General features: G+C 37.5%; 1 protein-coding gene across 18 annotated transcripts in view; it reads right to left on the minus strand.

Moving 5' to 3' along the window:
- Positions 1-13,218, minus strand: part of ACACA (acetyl-CoA carboxylase alpha) — a 271,880-nt gene that overhangs the window by 150,930 nt on the left and 107,732 nt on the right. For 17 of the 18 annotated variants that reach the window (XM_070227563.1, XM_023652967.2, XM_070227569.1 and 14 more), the window contains 5 exons: positions 11,111-11,221; positions 5,760-5,969; positions 2,412-2,582; positions 1,188-1,349; positions 622-785 (listed from right to left, as the gene is read on the minus strand). In XM_070227563.1, the coding sequence (XP_070083664.1) occupies positions 622-785; positions 1,188-1,349; positions 2,412-2,582; positions 5,760-5,969; positions 11,111-11,221 (818 nt within the window). Of the gene's footprint in view, positions 1-621; positions 786-1,187; positions 1,350-2,411; positions 2,583-5,759; positions 5,970-8,972; positions 11,222-13,218 lie in introns of all 18 variants that reach the window. The other variant, XM_070227578.1, reaches the window with a different exon arrangement.

Raw genomic sequence — 13,218 nt, forward strand, 5'->3', positions numbered from 1 at the left:
ACCCCTAGAGCCCTACTTTTTAATTGTTATTAATTTACTGTATATGTTTAATACAATATTAACTAATAACACTTATGATACATTAGTTATATTTGTATAAGCTGTGTATATATTTCATTGGACACTGAGTTCTCTTATATAAACAATGTGGACAATTCTCTTATGCCATTTTCATATAACAAGCAGTTCAGTTTATTATTTTAAATGACTATAGGACATTTACAGCTATACCTTTATTTTGGTGACTAATAACAGATCTTATCTGTGATTTATATGATGCCAAACTCTTGGTCAAGAATCGACCTCTCTCCAATAACAATATTGTTTCTATGGAGAAATATGATGTCTTTAAAGTAATAATTTTCATAAGTTTATCAAAAATATTTGAAAGCAGAAATACTTGAAAAGGCTCAGAACAACAAAAAGAAAAACCTCTGCCAAACACTGCATAATTTAACACAACATTAACGCAAGTACAACCGAAGATATATTTCTTCAAAAAGGTTGTCCATGACAGTACTTTTGTAGCAGATAAACGAGTCTCATTCCCTCGCTCACATCTTCACTGAAGATTAGCACAAATTTATTTTTAAAAATGCAATCAAATGATATTATACTCACGAAATTGCTTCCTCTCTGTTTTCTCCCCAGGAAAAGCAGTGACCAAACTGAGAATCAGCAAATTCATGAAGTCCTCCTGCAGCAGCAACACTGAAATAACCCCAAACATTCTTATTGCTACGGAAATTCAGTTCCTGAACTGTTCCTGAGCTGGGCTTAAAACCCTGTCAGGGAAAAAAATTAAAAATTAAAAAAAACCCTGTTAGAGAATGAAGAATATGAGAGACTGTATTATATTTCCAAAGAAGAGAACATTTATGTACTCATTGTTTAGGCTCTGTGTTAATCACATACAAAAGCAGAAACAAAATTATGCACAATAATCATAAAGACTTGAGAGCCAACATCCACTGCTACAAACCCACTGAGGACTCTACAGAAACTAAAGTAGGATTAAATGACCAATGGAAGAGTGATCACTTAACTTGTCTGCTCTGATGAAACCTCATAAATTTCCCTCCCCAGACGAAGCCCCAAGATATTTCAGAAGTATGCCCTCAGATACTATCTTAATATTAAAGTTCACAGGAAAAATAAAAGTGTAAACCTTTTAAGTGATGGGTTACCTCATCTGGATTTTCACTAGTGATCCGAGCAGCAATAACATGGCCCCTTGCGCAAGGAACGTGAGCAGAATTTTCAAAATCAATGGGAGCATCACCCCAGGGAGATAACCCATACATCATACGGATATCCTTGATTCTGTATAGAGGGATTCCCATGGCAATCTAAAACGTAATAAAACACACATCACTCACTTTTCACAGTTACTTTCCTTAAAATGTGTAGGCTATCAGATTACCTACAAGGCTTTTCATTTTAGTAGCCACCATCTAAAACATTTTAATTTTATAGATTGTATTCTACAACCATTGAATTAGTAACTCTATGTTACTTGAAACAAAATATGTCACTGCAGATTAAGTTGCTAAATACTTCCCACTCCTTAAAAAGTTCCAAATTCCTAATGCAATAGGACATGAATTTCCCTCGATTGTCATTTCTCCATCAAGGGATCAGAATGAAAACATCCAAGGGAAGAGTCAGTGTCAATGGCTATCCAAAAAGTTCAGACAGCTAAAAAGTCTTAACTATATCATAACTACCTCATAATTATCCCCACAAACCACTGGGGGGAAAAAAAAATCAAATCAATCAATCTGTCAATCAATCAATCTGTCAATCAATCAATCAATCTTTAGTCCTTAATTGGAATCTAGAAGAGGTTGCCAATGTTACGTTATGTCCCAAAGAATATGTTAGACACAAATAATATCAAACCTCATCATTAGCTATTACTGCATCCCCTAACACTTGTTTCCTGAGCTGAATGCAGAAAATAATATTGACAGCTACCACTTTAAATACTATAAATATAAATGTGTATTGCCACAGTTTTGCCAGGAAAAACCTTGATCATCACTCTCATGTGGAATTGCTCCAATATAGAATACCAGTAAAAACGTGTAGAGGACAATTACAAACTTGCAAGGTTTTCTATAATTAAAACAACTGATTAAAGCATATTATTTTGAAAGTTTTTCTAAAAGATGACAGTTTAAATCAGATGTGTCTGGATAAAAAATATAATAATATTCCTAGACTTGTACGACATCAGGAAAACCAACCTACACATCACAACCCACACGGCACGAGAGATGAACATTACATGAGACTCAGCTAAGAGGTGCTTTTCTCTTATAAGACACTGGTTAAACCAGTTTTTCAGGCATCTCTGACATTCAGAACTTCTCTAGGCAACTCTTTGGGCCAAGATCAGGGTGACTCACCTGGAGTTGTGCTGCAGGGAGGTTGACATCAGCCACCATCTCTGTACAAGGGTGCTCTACCTGTAGCCGAGGGTTCAGTTCCAGAAAGTAGAAGCTGCCATCCTGGCTGTAGAGGTATTCCACAGTCCCAGCACTCACATAACCAACCATTTTGGCAAGTTTCACAGCACACTCAAAGAAGAAAGATAAACAAATGTAAATATCTCATTTGTCCAGCTGGTGGACCACTGCTTATCTATAGCCTCTCCCTGACTCAAATATCCTGTGTTTATAAGGACCACCAAAGGCTTTTAGGACATGAAAATAAATTTCACCCTCTCTGATTATTACATAAGATCCCTGGTCATGGATGACAAAGCCAAATCAAAGCTGGGGGAAAACAGTATTTTTCACTTGGGATCATGGGCAACCTCACCCTATAAGGCATAAGTACATGCAGGCAAAACAATACTGTAACAAGACATTTCATTGAGCTCTAGCTTCCAGCATTCCTAGTAGTCTTCCTAGAAACATGGCGATCAGCTAGAGACTAGATTTTCCAACATCTCTTATAGCTGGTGACTAAGTTTTGACCAATTTAATATCAGCATCAGTTAGTGATATGCATAATCCCTGAATCATCTTTTGAAAAGGAAATTGCTTGTCCTCTATGTCTGGCTTTCCCCTTCTATGGACTGAAATATGGTCATGATGCTACAAACCAGTTTCAACCATGCAAATGAGAACATACTAAGAATGGTTAAAACAAAACGGAAAGAACCCGAATCCCAAGATGGCCTCAGGGAGCAAAACTGTCCTACCAGCCCTGGAGAGGTCACCTCAGATTATGATAGGAAGGAAAAATAAACTTCTATCATATCTGGGTCATTGTATTTTTTGGATCTCTTTATTACAACAGCTTAACCTGTACACTAACCAAATTATGAAATTTGGGTAGGATGCTGCTATTTAAAAAAAATGAAAATATGTGATGCTGGCTTAGCAATGAGGTAGTGGGTAGCAAGGAAACGCTGCAAACTGGAAAGCTGGTGGCCTCCTTGTTATAACAAAACATTTGGTAAACTGTCTCCTACAATAACTTGGAATGCTGATAACACGCCAACTAAGCCCTAAGAAAAATGGTTAGAAAGTCAGAAATTGAAAAAACTAACAGCTTTCATACTCCAAAACTAGAAGTAGATTCTCACCCCAATGCAACCCAATGTCAAAGATCAAATAAAAGAGAAAAAGTTATTTTATCTAGAAATCGTGGAGTGTGGTCACTCATCCCTCAAGCAGACTGGAAGCAAATAGTCCAGAACCTTACTAAGTTTTGAACAAATTGTATTTCTAAACAAATAATAAACCTGGCCTTCAAAAGCCTGTGACAGATAATTAGCATAAATTTTGTGGCCCAATCCTGCACCAGCACGAAGTGACCTGTGAAAGCTCTGCCAAAGAAGGGATGGTCTCCAAAACCCAATCACAGAGAAAACTGAACAAGGAAGAACTTCCTAGAGAACCAAGCCAGGTGCTTGGGATGATGGGCAAGGGATTTACTTCCAGAGAGGAGAACCAGGGGCAGCCAGAGGGCTAACTAAGGTATTACTCCATGACATGGCAGGAAATCACCACAATTTCTGCCTAGAAAGATTCAATAACTGCTATGGACCAATGATTACTGTGTATTTTTCATTCTTCTTTTTTCTAAATGGGAGTTATCCTCTTCCTGTTCTACCACTGTATATTAGGTATATCGGGGAAGGAGGAATGACAAGCAGTGGATAACTTATATTTCAGGTCACTGGCCCATGAAAAGCCACAAGCACATTTAATGGAGAGGACTGTAGATATTTTGGACTTTGAACTGAACGTAATAACTGGATGGGACTTTGGGCTGTCTTCTTTGGGGAAAGGCTAAGTATGTTCTAAAGAAAGAAAAAGGGTGTGGAAGAATAATGCAGAGCCAGAGGAAAAGACTGAGGCAGATTATTAAATGTTCTCCAGTAATTTTTCTTTGCATCATTAATTCTCTGCATTTAGTAACAGAATCTCCTGAATTTCAGCTGAGCATACGGCCACCCAGTAAGTGACTACAATTCCTACCATCTCTTGCAACTAGGTGTGATTGTGTAACTGAATTTTGTCCAATGGAATGTGAGCAGAAGTAATATGTGTGAATTCTAGATCATATTTTTATATGCTTGCCCTCCATGTCCTTCTTTTCTCCCTCTCACAGACTACAATGTAAACATACTCTTGTGAGCAAGCTTTAATCAGGAAGATGATGAGACCCTAGAGAAAGGGGTGGCATCCTTTCTCAAGAAAAGGCCAGACAGTAATTATTTTCAGCTTTGTGGGCCATATACTATGTGTCACAACTACTCGACTCTGTCATAGCAGTGACAAAGCAGTCATAGATAATACATAAATGAGCATGGCTATATGCCCATAAAATTTTATTTACAAAAACAGGTGGTAGGTTGGATTTGGCCTACAAGCTGTATTTTGCTAACCCTTTTCTAGTGAATGGCCGACCAATAAACCTGGGTCCCTGGCGCCAGCTCATCTTTGAACTATGATGAGAGAGAGAAACAGAACTTACACCATGTTTAATCCACTGTATTTTGGAGGCCTCTTTCTTAAAGCAGTTAAAGAATACATCTTAATACACACACACACACAGAGGAATTAAACTTCCAACACAGATGACCACATATTTAGCTTGTTTAGAATTCAAGAGAAAAAAGAGATGAAAAATATGTCTCCAATAAAATGAAGACTGAGTCACAATTCCAGAAAAGACCATGTTCAGACCTCTAAACTACAACTATTTCCAAGGGACCCTGCAAAACTGTTGGGGGATTCTTTTCTATACAAAAATAGAGAATATGTAAACTTTAAAGATACTTAGAGGGGGGCCAGCCCTGTGGCCGAGTGGTTAAGCTTGCACGCTCCACTTTGGTGACCCAAGATTTTGCCAGTTCAGATCGTGGGTGGGGACCTAGCACCAATCATGAAGCCATGCTGAGGTGGCGTCCCACATAGCAGAGGCAGAAAGACCTACAACTAGAATATACAACTATGTACTGCGGGGCTTTGTGAAGAAGAAAAAAAAAAGAAGATTGGCAACAGATGTTAGCTCAGGTGCCAATCTTTGAAACAAAAAAAGAAATTTAGAGGACCTTTTAAGAGAGAATGGATTTGAATAAATTCATCTGAAGATTCAACGACAATCAATCTAGAAAATGGAACTACTTGCTTACCATGAGCTTGTTAAAAAAAACAAAAAATAAGATTAAAGATCCCAAACCATTTCTCTTCTTTGTCCCTAATGAAAAGAGTACACTGATTTTTTTTAAAACACACCTGTTCCATATGTTCAAATACTGCTGGAGTAGCAATAGCAGCAGGTGCCTCTTCAATAATCTTCTGATGCCTGCGCTGTACAGAGCAATCACGACCAAACAAAGAGATTGCATTGCCATACTGATCTGCTAAGATCTGTACCTCCAGATGACGAGATTGTTTGGCTAGTCTCATCACAAATATAGGAGATCCAGGGACTTCAGCTTGAACCTATATTAGAAAAGGAAATAAAGCAAATTCTTAAGTGGTAAGCATTTTTTTCTATGATAAGCTACTTCAATTTCAATAGGCAGATGCCTAGCAGTGTGAGGGACTGTGTTAATCAGTAATACAAAAATAAATAAAATATAGTTCATGCCCTCATCTATTTTTAAGATATTGCATTCTTAGTTATACAACCAATATTAAATGATGAATACAAAAACATACAAACATCCAATGTATTACAAGGGTAAAAACAAATTATTCTGAAAACACACACACACAAATCCCACAGAAAGGCAAAATACTGTCATCAACTTCAAACAGCCAAATGAACAACTTGCTCCAGACTAGATGCTTTCCTATTTACATGATGTCATATATGATATTGCTGTAGTCAAAGAACTTTCATCTTCATTTCAGAGCATATTGTCACTGGATGCAGAATTCTACACTGGCAATTTATTTTCTTTCAGCACTTTAAAAACATCACAATGTTTTCTGGCTTCCACTGTTTCTACTGTGAGACGTCAGCTATCCTGCAAGTAACTCCTTTGAAAGTAATCTTATTGTTACTCCTCTGAAAGTAATCTTTTTTTCCAGCTGCTTCAGGATTTTCTCTTTCTCTGTCTCTTTTTAGGGGAGTGGGGTGGTAGATTTACTCTGATAAGCTTAGATGTGGTTTTCTTCATACCTGTCCTGTGGAACTCACAGTGCTTTTTGAATCTATGTTTGGTATCTCTTATCAATTCAGAAAAATTCTTAGCTGTTATCTCTTCAAATACTGCTTCTGCTTCAAGATTACTTCAAATATGGCTTCTGCTCCATTCTCTCTCTTTTCTCCTGAGACTCAAAGTATATGATGTTAGTTGATTTCATGTATCCCATATGTCTTTTAAGCTCTGTATCCTTTATGCTCTGTTTTGTTACGTAACAAGTCACCTCAAAACTCAGTGGCTTGCTTAGGACGTCAACCATTTTATTGCTCATGATGCTGTGCTCATCTGGGCACTTATTCTTCTGGTCTTCCATGGGGTCACTCATATTATCATTTGGTGGCTTGAGTGGAGCTGAATGGTCTCACTCAATGTCTAGCGACTTGTGTAGTAAATGTTGGCTGGTAGGTCTGGAGAGCCTCGACTGCAACAGCTCATCTCCATTGCATACGGCCTTTCCTTCCTCAGTAAGCTGGACCAGGCTTCTTCAACGCAGTGTTCCAAGAGAGTGAAGGTAGAAACTCCAAGGCTTCACAAGCTCTAGGCTCTCGAATTTAGCACCACTCTGGCCACATTCTAATGGTCTAAGCAAGCCACAAGGCCAGCCAAGATTCAAGGGGTGGGAAACAAGATGCCACCTCTTAATGAGAGAAAAAGCAGTGTCACATTGCAAAGGGACATACATATAAGGATGGGAGGAGTTACTGCAGCCATCTCTGTAAACAATCTACTATGGCCTGCCCTCCAGCCACAATAAGTCACATATCTCCCACATGCAAAATAGACTCACCCCCTCCCAAGACCCCCAAAGTCATCCAATCATGGCATCAGGCTTGCCATCCATTTTCTCATGAGTCATATCCAGAAGCAATGGGTACAGCTCCTCAGGTGCTATTTCTCTTGATCTAAAGATCTGAGAACTAAAAAAACAAGTTATCTGCCCCCAACAATCCCAATATTTAATGATGAGATGGGGAGCAGATAACTGTAAAAGCACTCCTGTTCAAAGAAGAGGGGATGAAAGATACACAGCAGTCACTGGTCCATAGCAATTCTGAAATTCAAATGGGTACATGTTGTGGGATTCCCTTACTACAGAAGCATGGAATGTCTTTTTATTTTAGGGTCTTATTCTGCTCCCTGGGAGTGGTTTCTTAATCCATGACTTCCCTCTGCTCTTAGCTCTGCCCTCTGGGCTCCTGGCTCTGCTCTCCAAAAACTTTCTTTTTATTAGAAATGATTAATGTTTACAGGTGATTAAGTTTTTCAGTCTGTTTCTTATTCATAGAAAATTGAAGGCCCAGAGGCCTCTTTAAAGTTTGACCTGTCTCTGTCTCTTTTAGTCCCTTTGGTGCATTCATCAATATAAGTCTCTTGAAAATTTTGTTGGCTTCCTATGAATCATATTGGGGGATTCACTCTTTGCCCCAAAAGACATATCCATAACTTTTCTGCACAGATCTCTCTGTACTTCGGGCATATCAGGCTGCTGTAGGACAACAGCCTTAAGATTCTTACAAGCCCTTTTTTTGCTAGCTGAGAGGTAATCTCCCAGGTACTGTCTTAAATATTTCTGACATTGTAAAGGATCTCACAGGCATTCTTGACTTGGCCTTTACCCTGATGTCATTTTGAGAATCTTTTGCCAGCTCGAGAAACTGGGAATGAGAAACAGTTCTATTTTCAAACTCAACAAGTTTGAAACACCTTCTTGAGCTCATTTCTCTTTCATAGTTCCTTAGCATAAGCAACCTGAAGTATTCAACAGATACTTTCAACACTTTGTCAACAGATCTCTTTATCTAGGTCCACAAGTTCATTAAATACATTCTTTATCTTCCAAGTTACCTCAGGCAATTGTTCCATCATTACAGAACATTGGTACCTTTTTTCCCAGATTCTAATAACAATTCCTTTACTGCCTCTCCAGTCTCCACTAAGAGTTTGTTCACTATGCCTCCAGCTTTCACTAAGAACCTTCTCACCATTTTTCCAGCCTCCACATATGAGGCCAGTCTCAAAGTCAATGCCACATATTTTACCTTTCTTTTTTATGGCAGTATCTATCACAACTTTAAATGTTAATTTCTGTGATAGTTATGCAGTGATACCTAACATACCACCCAAAATTTAGTGACTTAGGACACTTAGGATAATTTTATTTTATTTGCTCACAGTGATTTGAGCTGGGCTCAGTTGGCAGTTCTGCTGCTGATCTAGGCCTAGAGACACTCATGCAGTTGTAGTTATCTGGAAACTTGACTGTGGTTGGATAGTTTAATACAGCTTCACTTACATGGCTCAAATGTTGTGCTGTCAGCAAGTAAGTCTAGGAAGCCTCAGCTGAGACAACTCATCTCTGCTTCATGTGGGCTGTCTTTCTCCAGAAGGCCTGACTGGGCTCTTCACATGGCATCTGAGACTCATTCCAAGAGAGCAGAAACCACAAGATCACTTGAGGTTAAGGCTCCAAAACGTGTATACCATTTTTGCCACACATCTATTGGCCAAAACAAGTCACAAGGCCAGTCAAAATTCAAAGGGTGGGAGAAAAAACTCTACCCCTTGATGGGAGAGAGGTAAAATCATACCGTAAGGGGGTGTGTATATAGGGATGGGGGGAATTATCATGGTCCTCCTTGCAAATCATCTCTCACATGTTCTTTTTATATTTTTCATCCTTTTCTCTATGCTTTGGTCTGAATTTTCTTCCAACCTATCTTCCAGTTGCTAATTCTCTCTTCAACTGCATCTAATACGCTATTAAATTCTATTGATTTAATTTTAGTTATTGCATTTTCAGTTCTAGAATTTTCATTTGTTTCTTCTTTATGGTTTCCAGTTTTTTGCCAAAATTTTCAATCTTGTCTTTAATTCCATTGAATACATTAAGTATGTTACTTTAAAGTCCTTGTCTGATAGATCCATTATCTAAACTCTCTGTGGTCTGCTTCTACCGACTTTTATTTTTCTTGATTTTCAGTCATGTAATTTGATATGCCTGCTTCTTTTTAACTGGCTGCTTGATAGTACATTTGAAAAATTAACAGAAATAATTTGAGGTTCTGAACATTATCTTTCTCTGGAGAGAATTTATCTTTGCTTCCTGCTAGTGGCTAGGGATACTAGAAATCCTAGAACACCTTGCTTCAATCAAGGGTTGAGTGTTTTGAAGCTGAGATTTAGTCCCTGTGAGGGCTGGCCTATTTCCAGTTCATTCTTACTGCTCCAAGATCCCAACCTAGGGGCCAGCCCAGTAGCACAGTGGTTAAGTTCATGTGCTCCGCTTTGGTGGCCCGGGGTTCGCAGGTTCAGATCCTGGGTGCAGACCTAAATACTGTTTATCAAGCCATGCTGTGGCAGGCGTCCCATATATAAAGTAGAGGAAGATGGGCACGGATGTTAGCTCAGGGCTAGTCTTCCTCAGCAAAAAGAGGACTGGCAGCAGATGTTAGCTCAGGGCTGATCTTCCTCAAAAAAAAGAGTGCAAATAAAAGGTCGCTAGGGGTACTAGTAAAAGATGGTGCAAAGTAAAAGATTCTGGGGAAAATAAGAAAACATGAGAAGCTAGGAGAGTGACAAGGCCAGAATGTGCTGCAATTTTCCTTTGCCTGACATCTTTTTCTGGGTATCGTTAGGAGAAAAAGAAGTGAGTCAAGAACATGAGGGTAACTCTGAGGGCAAGGAAGAAGAAACTCCTGTCTCTAGCTTCTAAGATTCCAAAAAAAGATAATTTCTTTGACCTCCAGAACCAACATATAGTATAGCCACATCAAATTGGCTGTAAATCACAGGGTTAGGCAGAGAAAGATCCTAAGTTTAGTTTTCCTGAGCCAACCTCAGTTCTCAAGAATCTGCGCCTGCCATAGGGTTTCTGTGCCAGGGTATGGTGGCCATGCAGCACAGGCTAGGGTGTAGACTGCTGGGCCAGCAGGGTAGATGGCACATGTGGCAGAAACTCAGGAGCCTGCAGCCAATTTGAACTGAAGTAAGGTAAAGTCAACAAAGAGCCTGGGCCTGGCCAAGCCTAGAGCATCCAGATCGAGTTAACTACACCACATACTTTATCTACAGTGCCAACAGAAGAGGGACACAAAAACGTAGAAAGACATTGATTCTTCCTTGTCACTATGAGGTCTTTTGAGCCACACATACTATACAGGCAAGAGCTATCTGAGAAACTGAGCACTTTTAGTATAAGAGAAAATAACTCTACTGTTTGAATTACCTAATTGAATGAAACTTGAATTGGACATTTCATTAACACTTTTTCCCTGATAATAAGCAGGTAGAGGCTAGAGAAAAAGATTAGATTAGTTACAGACAAAATAAAAAATTAAATATTTTCTGGACATCCAAATTATGGTGTAAGTTAAATCATTTATCTCTGATATACATGTTAATTCAAACAAACGAAAACAACTTGTACTCTACCTGTCTGAAGAGGTTAGGGAAGTCATCTGCATTGTTGACTTTTCTGATTCCCTTCCCTCCCCCGCCTTCTGAGGCCTTGATCATTACCGGATATCCAACTTCCTCTGCTGCCTTTAGGAAGAGAAAAATGGAAACAAGGGGGATATGAGTAGGTAAGGAGAAACCTGGCATTTCCTGCCCTTAAAAATGCTATCATTTTGTAGGTCTACATGTAGTAAAATAGAAAGATCTTGAAGATATACTATTAGGTGAAAAAAATAAGTAATAGAAAAATATTTGTAGCATTAGTTTGAACCAATAGAAATTGCCTTTTTTGTAGGTAAAAAATAGTTGAATATTGGCAATTTCTTATGGTTCAATCTAAGACAGCCCCATATCGGTCAAAAACAAAATAAAACGGTATGTTTATATATGATTATGCATGCATTCATGCACCCACATATGTAAGTGCAAAAAAATAAGTCTAGAATAGACACCAGTGGTGATTTATAAAAGGAAGATGGGTAGATATAAACTTTCACTCTTTATTGTATATATTTCTGTAATATTCACATTTCTTATAGTATGTTGGTATTCATGTACTACTCATAATTTTTATTTAAAAACAAGACACAAGTAGTTCACTTAATATAAGCTGATGGTCTCAGTATAGCTTCTGATAACATATAAGTAAGACTTAACAAATCAGAACTCTCACGTATCCAGAAGTTTTTTCTCACTCAACTTTTTGTAAAAGAGAAAAATAACAAGATATCAAAATATTAATAAAATTAGTCAGAAAACTAATTTTCAACATATGTTCTAAATGTGCTTTTCACATTTACAGCATTTTATAATAAGGTGATGATCCTAAAATTTTTCAAAAATTAATTACACATCCATTAAGTAGGGAGCTGGTCAAATCAAGATATACCCACATATTAGAATACAATGCAATTATTAAAAGGAATGAGGTAGTTTTTACAAGTAATAATATGAAAGATGGCCAAATTGTACTGTTAAGGCAAAAAGTAAATTGAGAAAAAGTTAACCAAAATTTTAAAATGAGTCATTCCTTTGTCAAAACATTCCAGTCTTTTAAAGTTTACGTTATAATAATATCCAAAAAATGTGTCACTAGAAAAAGACCATTTCAAATTTTAATTTAAGTCAGTAGATTAGGCATGAAAATCTTGCACTCATAGTCCCATCTCTTCTAAATTTCTCTTAACTCTATCCATTACTATGCTTATAAACAGAGTTAGCATGATGAACTCAATCACTGGGTGATAAGTGATCAAAGAAATGGCCACAAATGGAAAAGAGCTTAAAAAGTAGGGTAGCTCATATGCCATCAGAAAGAAAGAAGGTAGGCCTTTGAAAAATATAGGAAAGCTCTAGGCACAGGTCATCCATTTAAAATATTTTAGAAGAATTTTAATGCCATGAGGAAAGTGCTTATATACAATATTAAGAAGAAAAAAACCTAGGATTTCTCAGTAATATATATAGTAGGACCCTAATTTTATAATTATCACAATAATTATAATTATGGGAGTCTATTAACAAAGATTATCAATATATGAATCTATGAATCAAAAAAGGCTGGAAGAAAATAGATGAATACGTTAATGGGATTTATCTACGGATGGTGGGTTTATGGGTGGTTTTATCATCACATCTTTTCTGGCTTTCTAAAGTTTCTACCAGAAAACTTTATAATTATAATCAGGAAAAAAAATGAATTTTCGTTGATATGTACAATAGTTCCTTACAAACAGCTTCTACTCTTTTGCAAATTAAGCAAATAAAATATTGCATTTGCAATTCAATTAGAAATATTAATTCTCCTTATTAAGGAGATTACAGGATGCTTAACTTGAAATGCAAACAAAAGAGCAAAATTAATGGAACATTCAGTGTTCCTCTTGAATTTATAACATACAAGTCAAACACAAGTACTGTGTTTTTCTAAAATAGTCTCTTTCATCAATCTACCTGGAGGCAAAACTGATCCTTCCAACTAGTTAAAAAGTGAAAAGGGAACAAACTGGAGACAAATATAACAGAAAGAAAAGGTAATGTTGGAGAAAAGATCTTCTTTTGCTTGGGTCCATGTTTCTACACAG

Source organism: Equus caballus, chromosome 11 (genome assembly GCF_041296265.1).
Source record: "Equus caballus isolate H_3958 breed thoroughbred chromosome 11, TB-T2T, whole genome shotgun sequence".
NCBI classification, from domain to species: Eukaryota; Metazoa; Chordata; class Mammalia; order Perissodactyla; family Equidae; genus Equus; species Equus caballus.